Source organism: Eumetopias jubatus, unplaced genomic scaffold, assembly GCF_037043125.1.
Source record: "Eumetopias jubatus isolate StellerSeaLion01/CBP00866 unplaced genomic scaffold, mEumJub1_p1.0 scaffold_5, whole genome shotgun sequence".
Classification (NCBI taxonomy): Eukaryota; Metazoa; Chordata; class Mammalia; order Carnivora; family Otariidae; genus Eumetopias; species Eumetopias jubatus.
Window position 1 is genome coordinate 84,943,394 of NW_028274811.1, and position 27,527 is coordinate 84,970,920.

Consider the following 27,527-nt stretch of genomic DNA (forward strand, 5'->3'; position numbering starts at 1 on the left):
AGAAGACTTAAACTCAAGTATTTGTAGAATTGTTTATTTCCTACTTATGGGAATTTTTTTTTTCATGGTAGATCATGATGTTGTACAGGGCTGCTTCCTCAGCCTCTGATAATTTCTAACATGGACACCCAGGATTCTACACTTCCTATCACACATGCATTTAAGTTGCATCACCTTCAAGCTGCAATCTGAGGTTGTTTCTTTTGTCTTTGTGATCTACAGCCTCTCTTCTTCCACTTCCTCACCCTTCCCCCATCTGCCTCTGTTTTGAATCACTCTTCTTTGCCAAATGCTAGAAAAGATACTATATTGATTTTAATCATCCATTTATTAAGATTATATATGCAAATATTTCCTCTCATCTAATCACTATTTAATTGAATAATTTGGGACTCAGTAATTTTAGCTCATCAGAATAACTTGAAGAAGATAGATCTATAAAATTTTGAACATTAGAAGAATATATGTGTTTATTACATTGGTTTTGACATTTGGGATAGATGAGGCATCCGTTTGTGACCTGAGCCGAAAAAGGCAGACACTTAACCGACTGGGCCACCCAGGCGCCCCTAAATAAGAATTGAAGAATAGTAATTATCTGTGTGGAAAAGTAATTCTTTTGGATTTTATGGGATATGAATTAGCAAACTGCAGGCTGTGGGCCATATCCTGCTTGCTACTTATTTTTGTGGAGTCTGTAAGCTAAGAATACTGTTTACATTTTTAAGTTCAAAAAAATCAACGGAAACATATTTTGTGACACACAATGTAAAGTTTAAATATCAGAGTACATAAATAAAGGTTTATTAGAACACGGCCATGCTCATTCATTTATCTATTGTCTGTGGGTGGGTCTATGGGTGATTTCTTGCCACAATGACAGAGTGGAGCATTTGTGACAGAGACCATATATGGCATTCCCTTCACATCACACTGCTGCTTAGTGCACTACAGATCCTAGTGACATTGTTCTAACTCAGTAGCATTTTGAGTGCCGCACATACTGCTCTGTTACAGCATTTGAATGGCTTTTTGTTATCAGCTCATGCTGATCATGTCAAAACCAAAAAAGAGAATAGATTTTGAATGTTACACCTTTTAAAATTTTTAAGATTTTAATTCCAGTGTAATTAACATATAAGTGTTATATTTGTTTCAGGTGTACGATAGAGTGATTCAGCAATTCTGTATATTACTTGGTGCTTATCAAGATAAGACACCGTGGAGTGTGGATTATTTTGTTATTTAATTAGATGGCAAAGTATTGTGTTTATTATGCAATGACACTATGGCTGTGCTAAAATGTCAACAATATATGTTGACATTACCAGTCTAAATACTCATTTCAGTATTACCAACTTGCAGGAGAACTAGTCAGAAAAATTATAAAATTTAAAATGGAGGGGCACCTGGATGGCTCAGTCAGTTAAGCATCTGCCTTTGGCTCAGGTCATGGTCTCAGGGTCCTGGGATTGAGCCCCTATTCGGGCTCTCTGCTCAGCGGGGAGTCTGCTTTTCCCTCTCCCTCTGCCCCTCCCCCTGCTCCTGCTCATGCTCTTTCTCTCTCTCTTAAATAAATAAATAAAATCTTTTAAAAAAATTTTAAATGGAATACCTCAGCACAGCCGACTTTCTTTAGAAAAATACGAAAATGAGGATGCAACCAAAATAAGTTTCTGGGTGGGTCATTTGTTATCTGAACAGGGAAAGGCATTTACCACTGGTGAATTAATTAGTGTTTCACCACGGTAACTAAGGAAATAGGAAATATGTCTAGAGAAAATAAACTTATTTATGTCTGTTAGTCTTTCAGTGAGAACATTTGCTTGAAGAGTGAGAAGATTGGGAGCTACATCATTAGTTAATTTAAAAAATAAATGATTTCAAATGGCTTTCCCTGTCTCTTGATAAGTCAGCAGGTGTGATCAAAACTGCTCAGTTGTTTGTTTGAGGAGTCAATGCCAAGTCTGACGTGACTGAAGAATTACTCTCTAGGAATAGTTTTTGTGGCTCAACTACAGACAAGAATATTTTCAAAGAGATCGAGAAAACACTAATTCAGTACAAACTGAAGTGTTACAAATGATGGTGTTAAAAATGTGTGGATCAGAAAGAGGCTTAGTTGAACAAATTTACAAAGCTTTTGAAAATGTTAGGTGTTTACCAGGTATGATTATTCATTGTATTTTTCATAAGGAGGCACTTCATGGAAAAATTTGAATCTAATCATGTGTTCTTAAATTAATAATGTCAGTAATGGCCTTCATTTGCTCTCAAGGACTTGACCATCGTCAGTTCCATGAATTTTTTGTCAAAAATTGAAATTGAATATCCCCACTTGCCCTATCACATAGGATTCTGATGAGTTAGAAGTAGTAAAGTTTTATTATTTTTTTTTTTGAGGTCAGAGCCAAGACAGATTTTTCTAAATCAGAATTTCCCTCAACCGCCATTATTCAACACTGAATTCCAAAAGCTTCAGAAAAATTAGCTTGTGCTAAAGACTTGAATATTTTCCTAATATATTCAACCTAAAATTACAAGATAATACGTGCTTATATGCAGAATTTATACTGTAGTAAAATCATTTAGATGATAACTAATGTTACTTGAATCCCAGGTAATGGCAGGCTATTGTATGTATTTCCTGTGCCATCAAACATTAAAACATGAAGCAACATTACCATTCCCACCAAATTTGTAGCTGATGTATTTTCTAAGCTCAAGCTATATTTCTAATAGTGAGTTTTGGACCTCTGTACAAGTATTTCGGCATTTCAAAAATCCATTCAACTGTGCAATTAAGGAGTTCCCACCTAACTTTCAGTTAGGAGTGATGAGTCTGCAATGTAATGACATGCTAAAAAGCATGCAATGTCATTTTATAAATGCCTTCTAAGCTGTAAATATACTCAAAGTCATATGCTTATGATTATTATTGATATTTGGCAGTATCTATGTGAAAAGATCCTTTCAAAGATGAAATACATGAAATCTCATTATATATCTGCTTTAACAGATGAACATTTACATTTGATTTTGATGATGAGCACTAACTTTGAACCCCAATGAAGGGAAAAATTATTACCTTCAAAAGATTTCTGTCCTCATTAATACACCGGTGTTACGCTGAATTGTACCCAATTATTATATTTTTAATTTTTCAATAAGATATTTGTATTTGTTTTCTCTTTGTTATGTTAGTACCTATATAATAGCCTTGATTTTGTCTCTTGATGGCAAAGCCTAAAATACTTATTTTCCAGACCTTTACAGAAAATGTTTGCTTACTCCTGTTGTAGGGAATGATGCCAATTTAACCCATTAGGCTGTCTGAATCAACCTTGTCAATCAATGGAACAATAAATAATGCAGTACTCTCACATTTTAAGTAGGACTGTCGTTTTATCAAGTTTGGTTTTTGCTGTTGTCATTTATAGTCTTAGTTCAAGTTTGGTGTTTGGTTTGAATGAGTGACTGGGAAAGATTTGGAAATATGTAAACTATTAGAAGGCAGGTGACATGTTAAAAGGATATTGTGATTAAGAGACACAAAGAAATCACATAGAAGAAGGCAGCTGGATTTGTTGGTTGGGTTGGATTAGGTTGTGTGTTAGGAGATAATATATTTAGTAGAAACTCATAACTTTTGTTTGGTTGATTAGGAGCTATTTTCTGTTTAATCTTGAGAAAGCTAATAAAGATTTGTGTCATGGTATAGAAGGTCACCCATAAATTGCTATGCTGCTGCAATTATATTTTAAGAAAGAGATCATAAGAAATTTTTATTTCTTCAATTTATGTTGCAGTCATAGAGAAAAAGAGATGTCAGAAAAATTACTTGAGGCAACTGTAACCCTTTTCTGTTTTTTAATTTTTTTGATTAGCCCAAATGTCACAATGATTGTGACAGTATTGGAAGTTTATAATGTATAGATTTTTAGGAAGTTATATTTCTGCAAGAGTGCTATAAGATTTAGGTAACGATGGCCAATGGTTTGAGGATAGAAAAGTTTCTATATAAGTACTGAAAACTTATTACTATCTACAATTGTTTTTGGCTTTTGTGTTTTTAAATAACATTAAGTCTTTAAAAATTATCCAGCTAATGCTTGCAGATGATAAAATCCATGAAATCTTACAAAAGGGGGTACAGTGGAAATCAAAGCTTTCCTTTTTATAGATCCCATTTGTACTTTCCTGTGTTAACTGGTGAAAAAAGTGCGTGTATCTTTCCAGAATGTATATACAAGCATATCCATGTATATAAATTGTTTTCTTGACTAAAATGGGCTTATTCTATGCATACTTTTTTGCATTATCCTCTTTTTTAATATATATGAAATATTTATAGTGTACAGTGTTTTAATGCTTACATGTAATAAAATTTATTTAATGTAGTTATTTATAGATGGGAATTTATTTCCAGTTTTATCCTATTGCTAGGGGTGGATACAGGTTTTATAGAGGCAGAAGCTTATAGAATTGTGTGTGTGTGTGTGTGTGTGTGTGTGTGTGTGTGGCATCTTTAAGAAAAACTATAGTGACATACAAATATGAAAGTAAGTGCAGAGTCTGGGAAGAGATTTTGTAAGTGTGGTGCACTTACAAAAGTTAAGGTTAAGGGTCATCAGCATCACAGTGAGTTCACCTTTGGTTATTCTGATTACAAGCAGTCTTTCAATAAATATCTTTGTGTACTTGTTGAAACATATATATGAGATAAATTTTATGAGGTGAAATTACTAAAATGGGGTAATAGTTGTTAAGTTCATGGACTCAGGATCTAAGCTGCCTGGGCTCTAACATGTTTTTCCACTTACCAGCTCTGTGACCTTGGACAAGACCCTTAATCTCTGTGCCTCAGTTTCTCATATGTAGATGGAGATAATATTTTTATAAGAATGTTACGGATTTAAGCGCTTATTTATAAAGTGTTTAAAACTGGTTGGCATTCAGTAAATGTTAAGTATTTATGTTAGTTTTATGGAGTTTTTTTAAGGCAGTCTCATGACATTTAACTGTTTTCCATCAAATTATTTAAGTGTAACATATTTAATTTAAAAATGTAAAGAATAAGACATTTGAACTGTTACTATTACATTTGTGTACAAACAATGGTGAATAGTACTTTGAAATTTGCAAACTATCCTAACATGTATTATGTCATCTATACATAAACTGTAATTACGAGAGTGTTTTCCTCTTCACTGGCTCCAGTTTTTTTTTTTTGTTTTTTTTTTTTTTAGGGGGATGGTGGTAAAGAAGAGAAAATACTTTCCCCACATAATTCCATTATTCTAAATCATTTGTCTTTTCCTCTTTGAATTTACAACCAGGGATCTTTAGAGATTTAGAAATATTAAAAAGTTTGATTTCAAAGATTTACTTAGTTGTTTTTTCTTTTTAATTTAAGAAGACTTTGCATAAAGATCAGTTATGCTTTGTTTGTGCTAGCTAAGGCAGTCAAGCCTCAAGAAGACGTACCAATTTCTTGACATGATCAGAAGCTAGAAAAAGTAGGGGCGACTAATACTATTTTTCTGTTCCCTCTCATCTCCTCCTTTCCTTACTTTTAATGTCCTTTCTTTCTTCCTTGGGCCTTCTGGCCTTCATTGCTAAGTGTAATAGGTGGTGAATTCTAGCTAACAGAACCGACCTGCCAGGGAACAGAAGTTTTGTTAGCTCTTCTAGGCCTTTAGAGAATCTAGTAAGCTGTGGTAGGTTTCTCTCTTTCTGAGTTAAAGTTGTTATAGCACAAATCAGGAATTTGAAAAGAAATCATAAGGATCCCCCCATTCTTCTTGCAATTGAGCTGATGTGTACTCAAATAATTTAGCATATGAAAAGCCTCAAATTTAATTTCTCATTGAAAGTTTAGGTGATATTTTTCAGGAGGCTAAATGATTACTAAAGGAAGTAGAAAATATTAGGTTTGGATTTTAATATACTTTGCTAGAAGTGCCAGTGATGAATGGGGTCTAAGGTAGTTTAAACTTGCCCATTGTAGCAGTGGATGGGGACTCTGGCTTTCACCTCATTCTTCCTTTCCAGAGTGAAAATAACAAGTAAAGAAAGGACAGCACTAGCTGAAAGATAAAAATTTTAATGTGATATGATAGCTGTGTGTGTTTTGTGGTAGGAATATTTCTATTCAGGACCAAGTGCATTTTATGCAACCAAAAATTATCTGATCTATATGTACCTATTAATTTCGTGTATTTAATTGTTAATATCTATATGGAAAATACCTGTAAAGCATTATTATACTATATGAAAACAAGTAGCTTACTGTCCATTTAAATTGCCATTCAACTGAGCCTCACTTTCTTTTTTTAAAATATGGATAATAGTATCTATCTCATTGGTTGTTGTGAGAATTAAATGAGATAAAATATGCAAACAATACTAAATACCATTTACTCAGTACCTACTAAGTGCCAGTCAATATATATGCATTAGTTTATATAATCCTCAAAACAGTGCGTTGAAGCAGGTATTACTGCACTCAAATTACAAGTGAGAAAATAGATTTAATGAGCTTACGCAGCTTGCCCAGCATCTCGTAAAAAGTGGCAAAGCCAAAATGTAAATACATGTTTGTCAGAAAACAAAAACCATGGTCTTTTCACTATACACTCCTCCTGGGACAGTACAGGTATTTATTTGCTTAAATCCCTTCTTTTTTAATTTTCTGTTTCTCTTTTTCTATTTAATGACTCAGACTCTTAGACTGCCCTGAAATACTACCTGTGATTATTGAAATATTCTTTTCTGGACTGTCCAATAAGATTGCCGCTAGCTACATGTGTCTAGCAGTTGAAATGTGGTTAATGGTCCCTTAGTTAAGGGACTGAAATTTTATTTCATCTTAATTAAATTAAATTACATGTGGCTACCGTTTTGGACATCACCGTCTTAGATGTATGAATGCTCAGGGTGTGTGCATGAAGTGAATATAACTAACTTACTGATTTATAATGAGGAAACTGTTCATTCTAGGTTGAAAACTTTAGCAGAGGAACTTATGCAGACACAGCAGATGCTTTTAAACAAGGAGGAGGCTGCCTTGGAGCTAGAGAAGAAAATTGAGGAATCTTCTAAGACCTATGAAAAGAAGTCTGAGTGAGTAAAACAAAAATAATTTGCAGGAAGAAAGTTTAATTGATTTAATTTTATACAGAATACTTCAGTTACATGTTATCATGGATGTATTTTCTAGAAGCTGAAATTTCATTTTAAGTGTAAAACTTAATGTCATTGAGTTACTTTCTAGGACTCTGGAAAAATGATCTGGGTTTTGTCAATATAGTGTACTGATCATGTCTCAATGTTTTAACACTTTGAACTATTTTCTGAAAAATCCTGTTAAAAGTTGTCTTTATTCCCCTCATCAGTGTCCACCAGATTCACTGGGCATTTCTTGTTGAGAAAGTGGCAGATCAGTGTTATCTAAAATCGGCTTCTCTCTGTTAGAAGGAAGCAAACACACTTAGAGAAAATAGCAATCTGCTTCACTTGTAAAAATCCCTTTAAGATTTGCTGGGCTTTTTTGTCTTACTGTCATTTTTCTTGCTGACTTCTGGATCTGTAATATCCTACTGGATCCTCTTACTTGGGTGGGGATACTGTTGTTTTCACTAATTATGTTTGCTGCTGTTTTAACATTTACATTTTGATCTATAATTTAAAATTTATATTTTGGCTTCGGTTATTGTTTGCATCTCCAACAGGTATAACTAGTATGGTTTCTCTACTGACTGGAGCATATGAATTTCTTGCTATCATTCTCTCATAATTGGCTTGGTTTAGCAAGATTCTTAAGGAAATTGTGATGTGTCGGATTTCTCTGGTCTATACTTGCTCTTTCTACGTAACTTCTCAAATATTCCCACTTCTCTCAAGTCTCTGATCCTCTCATCTCCCCCATTATAGACAGCAGATGGACCTCTTCTACATTACAGAAAAAATTAGAATCATCAGGTGACAATGCTGTTATTTTCTATGACTAGATATGCACATCCACTGCATTTGTACCCATTCTCTGTACTTGCTTCCTTAGAGAAACTGCTCCTTGTCCTAAGTCTACTTCTTGGGCCCGTTTTTTGTACCTTCTCATCTCATACTTTCTCAGAAATTTTACATTATTTAGCATATTATGTTCATCTTTTCTTCTTAATTGGGTCCAGTGCTCACTTTTTAAATATGCTTATGTCTTGTCTCTTAAAAACAATTTCTACCCCAGATAACCCTTCTGTATTCATATTTTCCCCCAACTGCCTTTGTCTTCTGTTTTTTCAGTCATACTTGTTCTAAGAGTAATTATAGTCACTCATTTCTTCAACTCCCACTTACTTCTCAACCCACATATATCTAGCTTCTGCCCCATCACCATTGGAATATCTAGATATCTGTAAGATCTCCAGTGACCTATACATTGCTAAGTTTAACAAGTATTTTACGTGACCTCCTCTCAGTATCTGATTTTGTTGACTACATGTTTCTTCTTTTCCCTTGTATTTGGGACTGGATCTTTTGCCTGTCTTTGTGGCTACTCCTTTATAAACTCATTCTCCTCCACTAAGCCAATCCATTTTGGAGTTATTTGAGGAATGGCCCTAGGCTTTTTTACTCCCCTCTCTGTATTCTCTCTCTAGGTGGTTTCCTGAAGATGACCCACATTTATTACTCTTGCTCAGATTTTCCCTCTGAACTCAATGGACATGTGGTCAATTGCCTACTTAACATGACTGCTTGGATGTCTTAGAAGTACCCTAAATTTCCCATGTCTAAGACTGAATTAAAAATCTCAATACAGCTCAACCCAATTCAACGTAGTTCATTCTTAGTATTCCTTATTTCAGTGAATGGCAACACCATCTATTCTATTACACAGCTCAGAATATTAGGGGCCTACCTCTCCCACTTATACTATGACTCCTTATTATAACTTGGCATTAAATATTATATTGGAATCTATGAGCTTTTTAAAGATGAGAACAGGAAAATGTGAGTTGCTCTGGGCATTCCCTTAATAAATCCGGAAAATTTCAGTATTGCATCAACAGAAGATTCTATTTGGATCATAAAAATAAAATTTATCAACCATTGCACATATGAAATTCAAAAAATAATTATATTTTGCTTTTCTGTGTTTGGGAATAATTTCTTCACATGTTAACAGATGACCAGGTAGTTTTACCTTTTACAGTTTTGTAAATGCATATATTATAAATGACTCCGGTTTTAAAATTTGGTGGGTATAAAGAAAGACCATTAGATGGCTGACCCTCTCACTAGCATGTCTGACTATACGTTGTTGGAGGAGACAATCTTTAAGTGTTATCTTAATCTAGAAATTGTGAGATTCTTTGATTTTTTGCTATATTTTCTTGACTCAAATCTTTGACTCTCTCTTCATCTGCATAATAAATGTGATCCACTCTCCTACACCTATTTATATTTATCAGGAAATGAGAATGGGGGTATAGGAGGGGGGCTTAAAGGGTGGTAGATATGTGGGAAATAACATTTATTGAGTTCTTACTCTGTTCCCCATGTCATCTGGATGTTTTCTATATATTACCACATTGAATGTTATCTTCACTTTGCCTTTTGTGTATTTGCCTGTATTTTACCTGTGTGACTTAGAGAATTTTAAAAAATTACAATTACATACCTAGTCAGTGATTAAAAAAATGCATGAGTTCCTGACGCAAAAGCATATGTCTTTTTAATTACAGCTTGAGTTTATTATTTTAAGTGTTCTTAGGAGAGTAAGTTAGAAGGGATGTGTCAAGCAGTTCAGGGGATGAGTCCTGTTTAACCCAAATTCTGTTAACCCTTTGTTATTGTGATGTTTTTATTGTTAGCTTCATGGCATAATCTTGAAAATGTTAAGTACATTTATATAACTAAGCAGTAATTGTGAAATCTCATTAATTTAGATATTAGTAGGGTTGAAGTTTGTCTTTGACTTATATGTTAAAATATTTTGCTAAACAAATAACTTGAAATTATTTTCTAGTGCAAATGTGCATTTCAGTTTCTTAATAATTCATAAACGTTTCCTTTTTTTGGTATATGTATGTGTATAAATCTACATACATATTTAAATACACTTATATAATTGAAAGCAATTTTAATCTAGTTTTAGAAATAGATTTACAATTTTTTTACTGGGCAATACTTTTTTAGCTTCATATACCGTTAATTGGAAGTAATAAAACAATAAAACAGAACTACAGTTCTTAACAAATGCTAAAAGTATCCTATAAGTTAGATATTTACACTCTTAAATTATTGCAATTATACTGAATTTTTACCTAACAGAAAGCATTAGTGGTTCTGTTGAAATACACATAATAAGGAGCTAAAGTTAAAACCTTAAATTTGAGTTTAACATAAATGGCTCTAAAACATTTTATAGTAACAGGGAAAAAATAAATTATGTAAGAAATCACTTGATAGCTTTGATTCCTATAATTGAATAATCTAAAGTGAAAAATAAACTTAAAGAATGTTTTTTATGTGACATTAAATTCAAACTAAGGAGTCGAGTTTTAACTTATATAAATGATGCAGGTCTCAATTGAAATGTAGCTGTTGTAGAATTATATTTAAAAAAAATAGAGTAAAAGGAATAAAACCAACCACTTGAAATGATATAATTTTAATACAACACAGAGTGGCACTCTAGTATACATAACTTTACTCATTACTTCTAAAGCATATTTATTCAAATGGAAATAATATCAATCTTCTCCTGATTTATGATCCTTGACTGCTGTATTAGAAAGTAGTTTATGGGAAAGTACGCCAAGCATATGTTATTTATGACTCAATGGCATGAAGAGCAAGTAATATTACTATTGGTTTTAATGCTTGGCTTGACTTTCAAAAAGTGAATGATTATTCAATTTTGTGTTGTTTTGTGCCATTATCACCTAATACTTAAAAATATATGTTATAGAATCAAAACTCTTAGAGCCATGCAGAATCTTTAGAGCTCATTTGATTCAGCCTCCTTGTCTTTCAAATTATATGACATCTGGGGCCCCGAAATTTTAAGAGACTTGCAAAATGTCACAGCTAGCTTATAGTTAAGGTAAGACTTGAGCCATCTAGGGTATTGTTCTAATCTACAAATTCAGGGACCTTTTATTTTTGTCTTAGGATTTAAAAATTATGTGTGTTCCAAAAAAATATGTCCTGCCTAAGTAGGAAATTCATTTCAATAATATTTATTGGTTAGGTTAGGTGCTGTGAATACAATGAAAGGTAGGATATATTTTGTCCCATGTCTTGTGAAGCTTACACTTCTGTGGAGTACACTGATACAAATAAGAAATTAACAATTGAGATAAATGCTATAAAATAAGGAGGTCAGATAGAAGAATAATAGAGGAGCACCTACTTAAGATAGGTAGGGGTCTCACAGAAAGTGGCATTTCTTGCTAGATGTGAAGGACCCCTCCATGTGAAAAATGCATGGAAAGAGTAGTCAGTAATAGGAAGTAAGTTGCACATGCAAAGGTCCTGATCCCATCCATGTTTTAAATTTACTTATTTATTTTTTAAAGGATTTTTATTTACTTATTTGACAGAGAGAGACACAGTGAGAGAAGGAACACAAGCAGGGGGAGTGGGAGAGGGAGAAGCAGACTCCCTGCTGAGCAGGGAGCCCGATGCAGGGCTCAATCCCAGGACCCTGGGATCATGACCTAAGCCAAAGGCAGACCCTTAACTGACTGAGCCACCCAGGCGCCCCATGTTTTAAATTTATTTATAGCTTCATATATATCTTATGTTATACAATCATTTATTTTCTATAATTTTCTTCTTACTGTAGTATGTATAGCTTGTTTGCTCTATGGTATTATAAGCATAAAAATAATTGTATAGTATATGGTATAGTGATTATAGCAATACTTTTAAAAAAGTAACTATTAAACAAAAGCAAGATGTTAATGTATGTGAAATTATATCACTACACATTAAACTCAATGAAATTAATTGTTAGAAGCTAATGTTGCTCATTAATTTCATGATTAGACATGTTGATTAAAAAAAAGGTAGGACTAGAGCTATACAACAGGACATATACCTCCCCAGCAAATCTCATTGTTCTTCAAAACCACTAAACTAAAAACCAGGAAATGTATATTTTAACCTAATTCCTGGTATTAGGATAGTGTCTCAGAATGACTGATTGCCAATATGATACAGTTACAATAGATATTTAGAACGGAAGGAGAATAAAAAAGGCTATCCCTAAAACAGAGTATTTAGGAACCCAAGGCATATGAGATTATAAAAACCTCACCTCATCAGAGGAAGTGTGATGCAGCAGCAGTGATAGGTATTTTTAATTAAATTTTTTATTTTCAGACAATTATAGATTGACATATAGTTGTAAGAATCAATACAGAGAGGTCCCATGTACCCTATACTCAGTTCTCCGCAGTGGTAGCATCTTGCAGAACTATGATATAATATTATAATCCAGATATTGACATTGACACAATAATGGTACAGAACATTTCCATCATTGCAAGGGTCCCTCATGTTGTAGTTTTATAGCTACACTGCCTTCTATCTCACACCCTTTACCTAACTCCTGGCAACTGTTAGTATGTTCTCCATTTCTACAATTTTGTCTTTTGAAGAATGTTATGTAAATGGAATCACACTGTATGCAATCTCTTAGATTGGCTTTTTACATTCATTGTAATTCATCCAGGTACTTTCATTCCTTTTTATTGTTAAGTAGTATTCCATGGTGTGGTGTTAGTTTCCTAGGGCAGCCATAACAAAGTACTGCAAACCTGGTGGCTTAAAAAATGCATTTATTCCCTCATAGTTCTGGAGACCAAAAGTCTGAAATGAAGTGTTGGCAGGCTGGTTTCTTCTGATGGCTCTGAGGGAGAATCTGTTCCGTGCCTCCCTTCTAACTTCTCTAATGGCTGGCAAACCTAGGCATTCCTTGGTTTATAGAGGCATCACTTCAATCTCTGCCTCCATCTTTGTACAGTGTTCTGGATACTCTTCTCAGTATACAGAGTTTCTTCTTACAAGGACACGCACGACTCATAGAAATTAAAGGCCCATCCACTCCAGTATGACCTCATCTTAATTAATTACATCTGCAACAACCCCATTTCCAAATAAGGTCACATTCTGACGTTCTTAGGGTTAGGATTTGAACATATCTTTTTAGAGGATACAATTTAACCCATAACAGTATGGATATTTGGTCTCATCATTCACCCTTTGAAGAACATCTGGTTTGTTTCCATTTTTTGGCTATTACAAATAAAGATGCTTCAAACATTCATGTAAGGGTTTTTGTGTGAACATGTTTTAATTTCTCTGGGATAACCATGAGGTTTCCTACCAGCAATGCATGAGTGATCAGTTTCTCCTCATCCTTGCCAGGATTTGGTGTGGTCACCATATTTTATTTGAGCCATTCTCATAAATGTGTACAGATACCTCTTTTTTTTTTATATTAAGACTTTATTTTTTAGGGTGCCTGGGTGGCTCAGTTGGTTAGGCGACTGCCTTCGGCTCGGGTCATGATCCCGGAGTCCTGGGATCGAGTCCCACATCGGGCTCCTGGCTCAGCAGGGAGCCTGCTTCTCCCTCTAACCCTCTCCCCTCTCATGCTGTTTCTCTCTCTCTCTCTCAAATAAATCAATAAAATCTTTAAAAAAAAAAAAAGACTTTATTTTTTAGAATAGTTTAAGTTTCACAGCAAAATTGAGGGAAAGGTTCAGAGATTTTCCATATATCCCTGCCCTGACACATGCATATCCTCCCCCATTATCAATATCCCCCACCAGAGTGTTAACATTTGTTACAGTTGATGAAGTTACAATGACACATCATTATCACCCAAAGTCCTTAGTTTAAATTACATTTCATTCTAGGGGCTCCTGGGTGTCTCATTTGGTTAAGTGGCTGACTCTCAATTTTGGCTCAGGTCATGATCTCAGGGTCCTGGGATTGAGCCCCATGTTGGGCTCCCTGCTCAGCAGGGAGTCTGCTTGAGGTTCTCTCTCTCCCTCTGCCCCCACCCCCCAGCTCATGCACATGCGTGCTCTCTCTCTCAAATAAATAAATCTCTAGTTATTTATCCTCCAGCCCCCATCCTCAACTGTTGTCAACTGCTGATCTTATTATCTCCATAGCTTTGCCTTTTCCAGAATGTCATGTATTTAGAATCAGACATGCTGTAGCCTTTTCACATTGGTTTCTTTGACTTAATAATATGCAGTTAATTTTCCTCCATGTCTTTTTGTGGCTTGGTAGCTCATTTGAGGACTGAATAATATTCCATTGTCTGGATAAACCATAGTTTATTTTTCCATTCACCTCCTAAAGGACATCTTGGTTGCTTCCAAGTTTTGGCAATTATGAATAAAGCTGTTATATAAACATCTGTGTGCAGGCTTTTGTGTGGACATAAGCTTTCAATTCCTTTGACCAAATACTAAGGAGTGTGATTGCTTGATCTTATGGTAGGAGTATCTTTAGTTTTTTGGTAAGTAATTGCCAAACTGTCTTTTAAAGTGGCTGCACCATTTTGTATTCCCATCAGCAATGAATGAGAGTTCCTGTTGCTCCACAGCCTTGTCAGCATTTGATGTTGTCAGTGTTCTGGAGTTTGGCCGTCTCATAAGTGTGTAGTGGTATCTCATTGTTGTTTTACTTTGCATTTCACTGAAGACATATGATATGGGGCATCTTTTCATGTACTTATTTTCCATCAGTATATCTCCTTTGGTGAAATGTCTGTTAAGGTCTTTGACAATATTTAAATCAGGTTGTTTTTCTTATTGTTGACATTTAAGAGATCTTTTTATGTTTTGGATAACAGTCCTTTATCAGATGTGTGTTTTTCAAATGTTTTCTCCCAGTGTATGACTTATCTTATTCTTCTCTTGACATTGTCTTTCAGAGAGCAAAAGTTTTTAATTTCAGTACAGTCCAGTTTATAAAATATTTCTTTCACAGATTGTGCCTTTAGTGTTATATCTAAAAAGCTGTCACCATACCCAAGGTCATCTAGGTTTTCTCCTGTGTATTCTCTAGGAGTTTTATAGTTTATGTTTTGCATTTAGGTCTGTGATCCCTTTTGAGTTAATTTTTATGAATGGTATAAAGTCTTTTTTATTCATTTTTTTACATTTGGATGTCCACTTGTGCCAGCACCATTTGTTGAAAATACTTTTCTCCTTTATGTTGATCATTTTGTAAGACCCCATTTATTATCTGGAGTAAAATAAAGGTGAAATAGTAGTAATATAGAGATTGTAAATATCATGAGAAGTCATATTTAAAAATAGAGCTTTTTTGGGGAGCCTGGGTGGCTAAGTTGGTTAAACATCTGCCTTTGGCTCAGGTCATGATCTCAGGGTCCTGGGATTGTGCCTCGAGTTGGGCTCCCTGCTCAGTGGGGAGCCTGCTTCTCCCTCTCCTTCTGCCCCCCCCACTCTCTCTCTGTCTCCCCCCTCAAATAAATAAAATCTTTAAAAAAAATAAAAATAGAGCTTTTTCTCTAAACTACATATGACTTAAAATCTTTTAATTTATTAATTTATTATTTTATTGAACTATAGTTTGTATACGATATTATATTAGTTTTATGTGTACAACATAATGATTTGACATTTGTATATATTACAAATGATCACTATGACATATCTAGTTACTGTCACCAGCAAAATTATTATATTATTGACTAATATTTCCTATGCTGTACTTTATATCTTTGTGACTGATTTGTTTTATAACCAGAAGTTTGTACCTTTTGATTCCCTTTCCATATTTTGCCCATCCCCCTACCCCTCTCCTCTGGCAACCACCAGTTTATGAGTTTGTTTCTGTTTTGTTTTGTTTTGTTTTTTAGAGTACATGTAAGTGAAATGGTATTTGTTTTTCTCTGTCTGACTTATTTACTTAGCATAATACCCTCTAGGTCCATCCATATTGTCACAAGTGGCAAGGTTTCATTCTTTTTTTTATGGCTGAGTAATATTTCATTATGTGGATTTGTATTATTTAAATATATTTATATTTTATATATATGAATAATCTGTATCACACCACACCACATCATCTTTATCCATTCATTATTGATAGACAGGTTGCATCTTTATCTTGACTGTTGTAAATAATGCTGCGTGAACATAGGGATGCAGATATCTTTTCGTATTAGTGTTTTTGTTTTTTTTGGATAAACACCCAGAAGTGGAATTACTGGATTGTCTGATATTTCTATTTAAGTTTTTTTTTTTTTAATTCTAACTTTCTATAATGGTTTAATCCTTCAAAAAATTTGTTTAGTATTGAATGAAGCTAAAATTAATTTATTCACATCCTTCATGTAACACAGTCTTTTTTTTTTCCTGGCTGAATAATACTTCTAACTCTTTAATATTTTTCTCCTAAGTCTATATTCTATTTGTTACTGACTACTGCACAGCCATGTAACAGTCCTTCTAGTTTTGCCATTTAAAATGGACCAAAAATAGGTATCATTTCTCTTAGGGTTTGTGTTCTTTTCGTGCTATAACAAATTGCCACAGACTTGGTAACTTCAAACAACACCAATTTATTCTCATATATTTCTGGAAATCAGATGTTGGAAATGAATCTTATGGCCCTAAAAGCAAGTTATTGATGAGACTAATTTCTTCTGGAGGCTCTTGGGGGGAATCTACTTTTTCTGTTTTTCCAGCTTCTAGAGACTTTCCTCATTTCTTGGCTCTTGGCCCCACATCAAATGCCTTTCTTCCCTTTTTTTCTTGTCACATTGCCTTCTCTAACATCATCCCTTTTACTTTCCTCTTATCAGATTCTTATGAATATTGCGCTCACCTGGATCATCTAAAAAAACTTCCCCATTCCAGTGTCCTTAACTTCTAAAACTCCCTTTTGCTCTGTAAGGTAACATATGCACAGGTTCTGGGGAGAAGGATGTAGTCATCTTTGGGGGCCTGCTATACAGTTGAAGAAATAATAACATGTATGTGTTTCACTCCTATAAATGTATTTCTTTGAATTTTGTTCAGCTGTTCAGTTAATATTTACTTTTTTATAATTGTTCCTTATTTGTCATTCCATATTTTAATTTTATAGTTTATTTTCATTCTTTTGATTATCAGTATTTTATTTTGCATTTTTCCCTATTTATGAAATCTATTTACAAAAAGCTAATGGTAGCAGTAATGGTTTTAGAGTGTTAGTGTTTTCAAGTATACTTCCCTATTAATTGGTCCACATTTGTGAAATCATTCACACTCTTTTTGGACTCATCCTGCAGATGTACATGAACACGTGTTTTTACCATTGTATCTTGTACATTTTAAGTTGTTCCTTATCCTCTTGTCATGTGATTCTTTTGGTAGCTAGGAGATGCAAAGAAGGAACCCTCAAGAAGCTTTAGGTTCATATGGGTGTAATCTCTTCCAGAGCCCAGTCCTCATGAATTTATGGTCACAAGAGCGGTTGTTTTAAAAATCAACTTTCTCTGAAGAGATTCACAGAGAAAAAAATATGTAACCAATTTATTATGAAAAAAGACTCACTATCTACTATGCAAACCAGCATGAATTTATCAGGAAATCTGTGTGGATTTAGAACACAGGTCACAGATTGTTGAGTGATGGTGATATAAATGATTATTACTATTTACTGAATCCTTAGTTTATGGTAGGTACCATGCTAACAGTTTTTCAAGTATTATCTTGTTGTATTCAGAACAACCCTGACAATTTGGTATATTATCCATTTTTCCAGTGCTAAAACTGAAGATGAGAAAAACAACGTGATTAAGTCATTAAGTTGAATCTGTTCTCATTCAGTATAATTACACTCTTTCCGTTATGACATGATGATTTTACTTGGGGAGTGTTAATGAGCTCTGACAGTTTGTTATATCCTTCTTCATTACTTTTGCTGTGAACTCCACTGGTTAGAGGGGTTTGTCTTTTGAACATTGCTAGGTTTCTGGTAAAAATAATCTTACTCATTAGTTCTACTTTTCCTAAATTTCACTCAGTTTTCTATCTGAGTTCTCTTTTTGTTAGGATACTCACCTGAAACTCATTGCAGTATAGTGAGGAGATTATAGCTTTCATTCACTGAAGTTGTACCCTGCTCAATTTGATTGGAATTGAGTTTTCAAAATATTGATCAGCATCATATTTGTAAACAAGTCTCTCTTAGTGGGCATTCCTTCTGCCTATGATTACTTATTCCAGTAATATTAATCTATGTAAGTTCCAATTTAAGGAGGTAACATTTTCTGATCTTATTCTCCAGTTTTGAAGTTTTCCCCTATTGACAATCTGTTGTTGCTTACATATTAATAAACTATTTTCAATGGTACATGGCACAGTTCTTTAATATATTAATATACCATGTATGACAGTGTTTCCAGAAGGTATTCCTTGCCACCACTACCTGTTTTCTTGTGGCTCTAATGTGGTTGAATTAGTTTGAAATTCCCTTTAGAGCAGATTTCAAGGGATAAAAGGTCGCAATAAGGCGACATGTAGCCTATGTAGTTCTCTAAAGAAGAAATCGTGAAGTCAATTATCTTTGTAGTGGTGGTATTGGAAAGAGCTGGGGACTTGTGTTGTGCTCATTTCCTCAGTGACAGCTCAGGCCTCAGTCCTTAGAACAGTTTTCACCAATTCTAAAAACATACCCCTTGCAAAACAAATACAGCTTTGTCCCAGGTTGTCACTTTGATTTGATTTATTTTTCCCAAGGCACAAATCTGACTTCAACTATATTCCATTTGAGATTTGAAATAAATTGAGATTCTGCTTCAGTCATATTACTTCATTTTAGGGTCCACACCTCTCAGCCCAAGTGTCTTTACTGTGTGAGGTAGATGGCTTAACTGTAGAATAAAATGAATGCCGTAGATTATACTATATTTGAAAGCATCCTGAATTTGTTTTTTGCTTCCAAGTATTTCCTTCCATTTTGTTGTTGTTTTTTTCCTTCCATTTTGTTAATGCTAACATTTAGTAACTTTTGTGATGACTTGAAAGCTGTTTAGTTTTACAATATAATGATTCTGAAGAGCTGTTACAAAGATGAAAATAAAACAGAAGCATAATATACCTATGTAGTTTCCTTTAAAATCTTATTTCTTAAAGAAGTTGAAATAATTTATGTTTAATGTGTTGTCTTTCAGTATTGTGCTTCTGCTAAGCCAAAAGCAGACACTTGAAGAGCTGAAGCAGTCAGTCCAGCAGCTGAGATGCACTGAGGCAAAGTTTATGGCACAGAAAGAATTACTAGAGGAAAAAGTACAAGAAAATGATGGGAAAGAGCCACCTCCAGTAGTAAATTATGAAGAAGATGCACGATCAGTTACATCTATGGTAAGCCAGAAAGTAATCAAAAGAGAAACTTAAAAGAGTAGTATCTAGGTAATAAGTGAATACAAAAATTAATTCTTTTGCTGTGACAAATGATTACTCTTGTTAATATGCAGGTCCTATTAAACTTGTCTGTAAATGCAAAGTAGACTTGTCAGTCACCTCAGGGTCACCTGGAGAAGACTTCAGGAACCACCTGGTTCCTGAGTGAAGAGTCTTTCCTCTGTAGAGTCAGAGGAAAAAGCTCTTCTCTTGCTTTCAAAACTGAATGAAAGACTGCAATATTTTTATTGCTGGGAGACAGTAGGAAGGTAAGGTGTTATTCTTAAGATAGAAGTAAGAAATAAGGAGAAAGCTATTTATTATTATTTTCTTCTTAAGAACAGTAGAATCTTACTCACCTGAGACTGATGATGTGTTTTTTGTTTGATCTCACAAACATTGATTTTGTTTAAAAATAGATTTTTTCTTATGAATATTCTTAAACTACAATAAACGCATTCAAATTCACCAACTAGAAATTCAACTTCATTTTATATAGTTTCATTAGCTGTTTAAGAATGCCTAATATAAATACGTTCCCTTTCCCTTCCCTACCCTTTCTCCTTCCCCACCTCCTTTCTTTCCCTTTTTCCTTCCTTCCTTCCATCTTAAGTTGGTGGTTCTCACCAAGGCGGCAGTTTTGCCCCCCAGGGGACATCTGGCAATATCTCCAGATATTTTTGGTTGTTACAGTTAGTGGGTACTATAGTAGTATCTGATGGGTAGGCCACTGATGCTTCTAAGCATCCTATAATGCACAGGACAGCCCCTGCCTTCACACTCCCAACAAAAAAGTATTGTACCCAAAATATCAGTAGTGCCAAGGTTAAAAAAGCCCAAGCTCTGTCCTTGCCTTTTTCTGTGAGTAGCTGAATGTAGTCCATAAGTAGAACTATCATAGTTAATGATGCTTTAGCTGATATTTTAGTCATTTTTAGTTTATGTGGTTCTAAGTAGTACAATTTGATTGTTAAACTTATTCAGATGTCTCCATAGGAAAAAAAGGCAGTATTTGAAAATGTGATAAATGTGGAAATGATTATGAAGTATTTAAATTACTCCTTTTCTGTCCTACCAGATAATAAGGATTTTCCTATATGTACCATGCGCCCTTTCTTGATTCTTAATAACTATCTGGTATATGCATTTTTTCAGGGGAACTTCTGAAGTTTATTCTTTTACTTGGGTTTTAAAAACCTTAGCTAGTAAATCTTTTGTACCCCGAGTGTAGTTTATAATACTTCCTTATTTCCATGTGGGTGTGGAACTGGTTACTTCATAGCTTGATTCAGTGGCAGATAGTTTTAGAACTGGCTGTCTAGTTTATTTTAATTAATTTTGTGTGCAGATGACCCATATTGTCATTATTATTATGACAAAACAAGATACCCAAGTCACTAGATGACAGCATATCCTCATTTGGTAACTATGACTAAAAACTAGAATTTGAAAGTTAAAATATAACAGTTCATCAGTTCTTATTTCATTAAAAACTTGTGATCATTTGCAATTTTATCTTTCATAATCACTGAAGAAAAACTTTTTCAACAAATGAATAAATAATGTTTCAGAGAGATTGTATAGTACACCTTATGAGAACAGACTGCTTTCTGGCACTTTTAAACTTTCTCTTGTACCCATTATTATGTGATGGTGAATAACACTTTGGAAAGTTTTAGAGTGATGTCACTTTATTTTATTCAATTTATTTTAAATAGTTGAAATGTTAATTATAAATCTATCTTTTTTTTTAAAGATTTTATTTATTTATTTGAGAGAGAGAATGAGAGAGAGAGAGAGCATGAGAGGGGGGAGGGTCAGAGGGAGAAGCAGACTCCCTGCCGAGCAGGGAGCCCGATGTGGGACTTGATCCTGGGACTCCAGGATCATGACCTGAACCGAAGGCAGTCGCTTAACCAACTGAGCCACCCAGGCGCCCCAATTATAAATATATCTTATCTATTCATTGAGGCAATGCCTTAATAAGTCTTTAAGGAATTTACAATGGAATGCCATAATATATGTAGTTTAAAGTAATAAAATAGCATTTTATAAATCAATAGGGCATTTCCCAAATTGATGCCAATTAATGAGATTTTACAGTATGTTTTATAAAACAAGTAAAAATACCTGCCATACAGTGTTTTTAAAACTTACAATACTCTCACATATATCTGTGAAGTTTTTGCCTAATTCAGTCTTTTCAATTAATAAGAATATTACTTTTTAATTTATTAAAAATCAGTAAAAATATTAAAACTTTAAATAGTTTTTTCCCAAATGACTATTTAAGCATTGTTTTATGAATAGCATTACAAGAAAAGCCTGAAATTAACTTAAGTAGTTTTATTGGTATTTCTTTTTTATAAATTCCATCCTTACAAGTGTCTAAAAAATTTTTTATAAGGAAAATTTAGTTGAATATGTCAGAATTGGAAGAACTAAAAATTCAGTTATGATATCATGGAAAATCATGAAAACTTGACCTAAATATTATTTAAGAATAAGAGAAACAGTTAACTATTTTCTGTGATCCTAATTAATAGCAGTGTGAATTAGCACTCTTACTCTTCAGTGGTGAATGCTTTTGTGGAAGAGTGCCTTGAGGAACTGTATCACTAAGACGGGCCATAGATTCTTTTTTTTTTTAATTTTATTTTCTTATGTTCTTATAAAAATTTTAAGGTGATTCAAAAGTGTAATCAGAGTTAGGATTGTAAAGTCAGGTTCTTAGATGCATTGATGTTTATTTTGGCTATGTAATTCAGTAAGAATGAAAGGCCATCTATTAATTTATAGAAATCTAAAAAAAAATTGTGGAGGCAGATAATATAATCATCTCTGTCAGGAGAAGTCATCCTCCTAATGTTGTCTTTTTTAAACCTAGGTCTAATTTTGGTCAAAATATCAAGGAGAAAATGATGAATATTAAATATTACACAGTAATTTTCTATTGTCTGGGCATAAGTATGTTTCATTTATTCATTCAAGAAATATTTATTGAGCACCTACTATGTGTCAAGCACATTTCTAGATGATTGAGATAAAACTAATAAAAAAAACACCTTCTCAGAGATTACAATCTGTGGTGAGTGGCAGTTAATAAAAAAGTAGTAAATTATATATTATATTAGAAGATGATAAATGCCAAGGAATAGAATCAGAGCAGGGTAGAGGGAGGGTTGGGTGTCTAGAGGTTGGGACACAATTTAAATCCAAGTCAGGATAAGCATCATTGGGAAGTTGACATTTGAACAAAGACTGGTACAAGGAGCTACTAAATCCCTTAATTTCTGGGGAAAGAGCATTTCAGTTAGAGGTTGCACCTGTTGCAAAGGCTATAGTGTAGGAGCACGTTGGACTAATCAAGGTGTGGTTAAGGAAGTCTGAGTGGAGGGGAAGGTGAGACTATAGGAAATGAGATTGGAGAAGTCTTTAGAGAACAGATCTTGGGTCTTTGTGGACTGTAATTAAGGATTATGGCTTTTCTCTGAGTAAAGTGGGGAGGCACTGGGTTGGAGAGTAGTAACAGAGGAATGATATGCTTTGACTTTTTATTTAAATGGATTACTGTGGCAACTATGTGGAGAATTACTTAAGGGGAACAAGGATAGAAGAATGAGATTATTGCAGTAACCCACATTATGGAAGATTACAGTTTGAGCAAGGATGGTCACAGCAGGGGAAGTAGCAAGAAGAGTTTTGCTTCTGGATATATTTTGAAGGTTGACCACAGGAGATTTCCTATGGATTAAATGTGAGGTATGAGAGAGAATAGTCAAGGATGATTTTAACATTTTTAGCAGGAGAACTAGAGGAATGAAATTGTTTTGAGTGGAAAGGTTATATGTAGATCAGCTTTGAAGAGAAAGAGCAAGACTTCAGTTTGTCTTTCTAAAAAAATAAGTCTTTGTCAAAATTTGGTATTTGGGCCACGAGTTCAGGAGTATGATTTGGACTGGAGATAGAAATTTGAGTTGTAGATATCAGATGGTATTTCAAATCATTTGACTATAGGTGGTCACCAAGTGAGAGAGAATAGAGAGGAAAAGAGAAACAAGGACTGAACTCTGGGGAACTTCAAGTTAGGTGGTCTGGAAGAGGAGGATCAAGTGGGAGGCCAAGGAGGGACCAGTGAACTAGTAGAAAATCAAAAGAATTTGGTGTCCTCAAAGTGTTCTGAGGAGAAATGAGTTCCAGAATCTGGGACATGCTGGGTTAAGACAAAAGAAACCTTTGTACTGACTGCTGGAATTTTCTAAACTTCTCATAGCCAATGCCTAGGAGGGGAAATATCACATGAACTGCAGTGTCTCTGAAAATACTGATCCAATTCCTTTTCAAAGAGTGTCCTGAAGGGACCACAGTGCAATGGAACATACCTTGGTAAATACTGAATTAGAAGATAAATCTTTCTTATCAGATTGTGGTGTTTGCAGATTAAATGTGCTGATAATTTTGAAGGCATTTTGAGTTGTTTAAATGTTCTATAAACCCAAGGATTATTTTATTTTATTCTTTAATTCTAGCTCTGCAGGGCAGAAGAATCTGCCTTTTGGAGCTTATTAGGAAGGTGCACTCTTTGTTGGCTGTCCTTGGATAATGATGGAAATACCAGAATTTTCTAATCCCTGAGTAACATTGATTTTCTTTTTTTTGAAATTAATTAATTTGCATCACTTTCCTTCATGTTTGTTTATAGTTGTCTAGTTGTAAGAAGGTAAGTTTTCGATCAGTATCTGTTGAATTGGACTTCCTTTTCACTCCAGAGTAATCTAGTTGTTTTACTTTATAATAGCATGTGCTGAGCACCAAGTATAATAATTTTTGTTGAAAAAATCTTTCTTCTATGTCAGATATATCTAGAATTGATGGCTCTTTATAATGAGTTCTTTTTAAATATGGTTAGCTATTCTGTAAGATAATTGCCTTTACTTTGATGTTTCTGAAATTGCACATTTTAAAACTCTTTTGCTAGATTAATGTGCAACATATATTTATCTTCTCTGAAAATCTTATTAAGTTCTGCTTAGTTGAACAGCACTATCAATAAAATCCTGTTTTGTTATATTTGCAACCAACAAAATATCTGGTTTGTTGACTGTCATTATGACTCAGTAGTATTCCATTTTATAGAAGTGTCTGATGGATTTTCACTTTTATAGTTAAACTCTAAAATGGACTGATATCAACTGAGATTGATACATCATTGAAGCTTTATCTCTTTCCATCTTCAGGTACACTTTTTTTCAATACATAAGATCAATGTTAATTTGAAGCCTTGCTCATCAAGTACATTGAAAAAAGTACCAGGCAAAAAATCGGGACACTGGAATTGAGCTTTGCCTCTGCTTTGTAATCATAGTCAAGTTCCTTAACGTTTCTGAGTTTTCCTTTCTGTAGAAAGAAGGAATGAATATATATCCACCTTGCCTGATGGGATTTTTATGACTCTGACATGAGAGAATGTGTGTGATATATTAGTGAAATACATAAGATTTCATTTCAGTGTTTTCTAATAATACCCCTTAGTTCCCATGTAATTAATTAGTACTCATTGAATTAAGTATAGATTGTAGATTTTTCTGCAGGATTATCTTATGTATTTCTTATTTATAAAGGCAAAACCTTAATTAATTTCTCTGGATAAGTAGTATATGTACAAATACAGGAGTCTACGTGTCCCTTTCTTAGTCTCCCCATTTCCTACCTCAGAGGTAACCTTCCAGAAGCATTGTATGCAGATAAAAACATAAATGTTCATTATATGCCTCCTCCTCTTACACAAATGGTAGTGCATACAACAATATTGTTCTGGGGGGCCTGGGTGGCTCAGAGGGTTAAGCGTCTGCCTTCGGCTCAGGTCATGATCCCAGGGTCCTGGGATCGAGTCCCACATCGGGCTCCCTGCTCCTTGGGAGCCTGCTTTTCCCTCTGCTTCTCTCTCTCTCTCTCTCTCTCCCTCTCTCTCTCTCCTCCTCTGTCTCTCGTGAATAAATAAATAAAATCTTTAAAAAAAATTAAAAAAAACAATATTGTTCTTTACCTTACTTTTTAACTTAATATGTTTTAGGTATAATTTCATTATAGTGCATATACAGTTGCTTCCTTTTTTTCCCATTTGTTCAGTCAACAAATATTTATTGTCAGGTGTCGTGGTATCATTTTAGATTTGGGGGATGTAGTAGTGCACAAAATAAACATAATTTTTTTTCTGTTCTCTTGGACCTTTCACTCTATGTGGGTACAGACAGACAAACAGTTAAATATATATATTAAATGGTAAATATATTAAATATTAAACATATAGTTATATATATGTCAAGTGGTTATAAGTTCTTTGGAGAAAAATAAATCAAGATGGGAGAAAAAAGGTGATGGGAGGTGTTTTTACATATAGGGTTGTCAAGTGAGTCTTCACTGATAAAGTGGCATTTATACAAAGATCTGAAAGAACTAAGGGAGCAAATGTTGAGACTGCCTGAAATGAGAATATTCCAGAAGAGAGTGAGAGAGAATAAATAAGAGATGGGGTCAGAGAAGTAATAGGCATTTAGATCATATAGTCAGGCAGATTATTGTTAAGACTTTGATGCTAACTGTTAGAGAAATTAGAAACCACTGAAGATTCTGAGCAAAGGAGTGACATATTTACATAGTTTTCAACCTTTTGTTATTATAAAGACAGCTTTGGTAAAATCCTTATAATACTACTATGTGTATAAAAGGAGTTTATGTGTGAGACACATTTTAGAAGGTTTTGTGCAGCTTTATAGGTTTAGATTTTACTCTCAAAATAGTTTAAAAGTTTTTAAACCTGATAACAATGTGTTATAGATGTTAACTATTATATTAATATTGAATTAATATATCAGTTTTGTAGATTAATAAATTTTTCTTCTAGCTTTCCTATGGCATGAATTTTATCATGCTGAACTTTCAATGGCTTTGTAGGCTGTTAATATTATTAAATTATCCTAGGATCTGATACCTGAAGTATATAACTATATGTTATGCTTTATGCTTATTTAGTTTATAAATTTCTAATATATAAAACAAAGAAGTTAAGAGATGATTATGATTAGGTTACAAAAGACTTGGCTTTTCCAAATGACTCAAGTCAAGATTCCTTAACATCACTAATGATCAGGAAAATGCCAATCAAAACCAGAATGAGATGCCAATCCAAAAGAACCAGAATGAAATGCCAATCAAAACCTCATGCCTGTTAGAATGGCTATTATTACAAAGACAAGAAAGAACAATTGTTGGTGAGGAAGTGGAGGAAAGGGAACCCTTGTGCACTGTTGGTGGGAATGCAAACCGGTACAGCCACTGTGGAAAACAACATGGAGGTTTCTCAAAACATTAAAAATAGAAATACCATATAATCCAACAATTCCATTTCTGGGTATTCATCTGAAGAAAACAAAAATACTAACCTGAAAAGACCCATGTTCGTAGCAGCATTGTTTATAACAGCCAAGATATGGAAACAACCTAGGTGTCCATCAGTGGATTAAATATAAAGATGTGATGTGTGTATATATATATATATATATATATATATACACACACATATACATACATACAATGGAGTATTGTTCCTCATAAGAGAGAATGAAATCTTTCCATTTGTGATGACATGGATAGACCTTGAGGAATTATATGCTAAATGAAATAAGTAAGACAAAGATGAATACAGTATGGTATCTGTGGAATCTTAAAAAAAAAAAATGAGCTCATAGTTATAGAGAACAGATTGGTGGTTGCCAGAGACCGGGTTGGGAAGTGGGCAAATGGGTGAAGGTGGTCAAAAGTTACAAACTTCCAGTTACAAAATACGTAAGTCCTGGGTATATAATGTACAGCATGGTGACTATATTTAGTAATACTCTAGTATGTATTTGAAATTTGCTAAGAGAGTAGATCTTAAAAGTTCTCAGTATGAGAAAAAAATTTTCTATGTTTGATGATAGATGTTAACTAGACTTACTGTGATTATTCCACTATATGCAAATATCAGATCACACCTAAAACTAATATAATGTCTTACCTCAATTATATTTCAGTTAAAAAAAA

At 33.9% G+C, this 27,527-nt stretch overlaps 1 protein-coding gene across 2 annotated transcripts in view; it reads left to right on the top strand.

The window, feature by feature from the left end:
- Positions 1-27,527, top strand: part of FER (FER tyrosine kinase) — a 427,371-nt gene that overhangs the window by 108,810 nt on the left and 291,034 nt on the right. For both annotated transcript variants that reach the window (XM_028102607.2, XM_028102608.2), the window contains 2 exons: positions 7,003-7,125; positions 19,217-19,406. In XM_028102607.2, the coding sequence (XP_027958408.1) occupies positions 7,003-7,125; positions 19,217-19,406 (313 nt within the window). The remainder of the gene's footprint in view (positions 1-7,002; positions 7,126-19,216; positions 19,407-27,527) is intronic.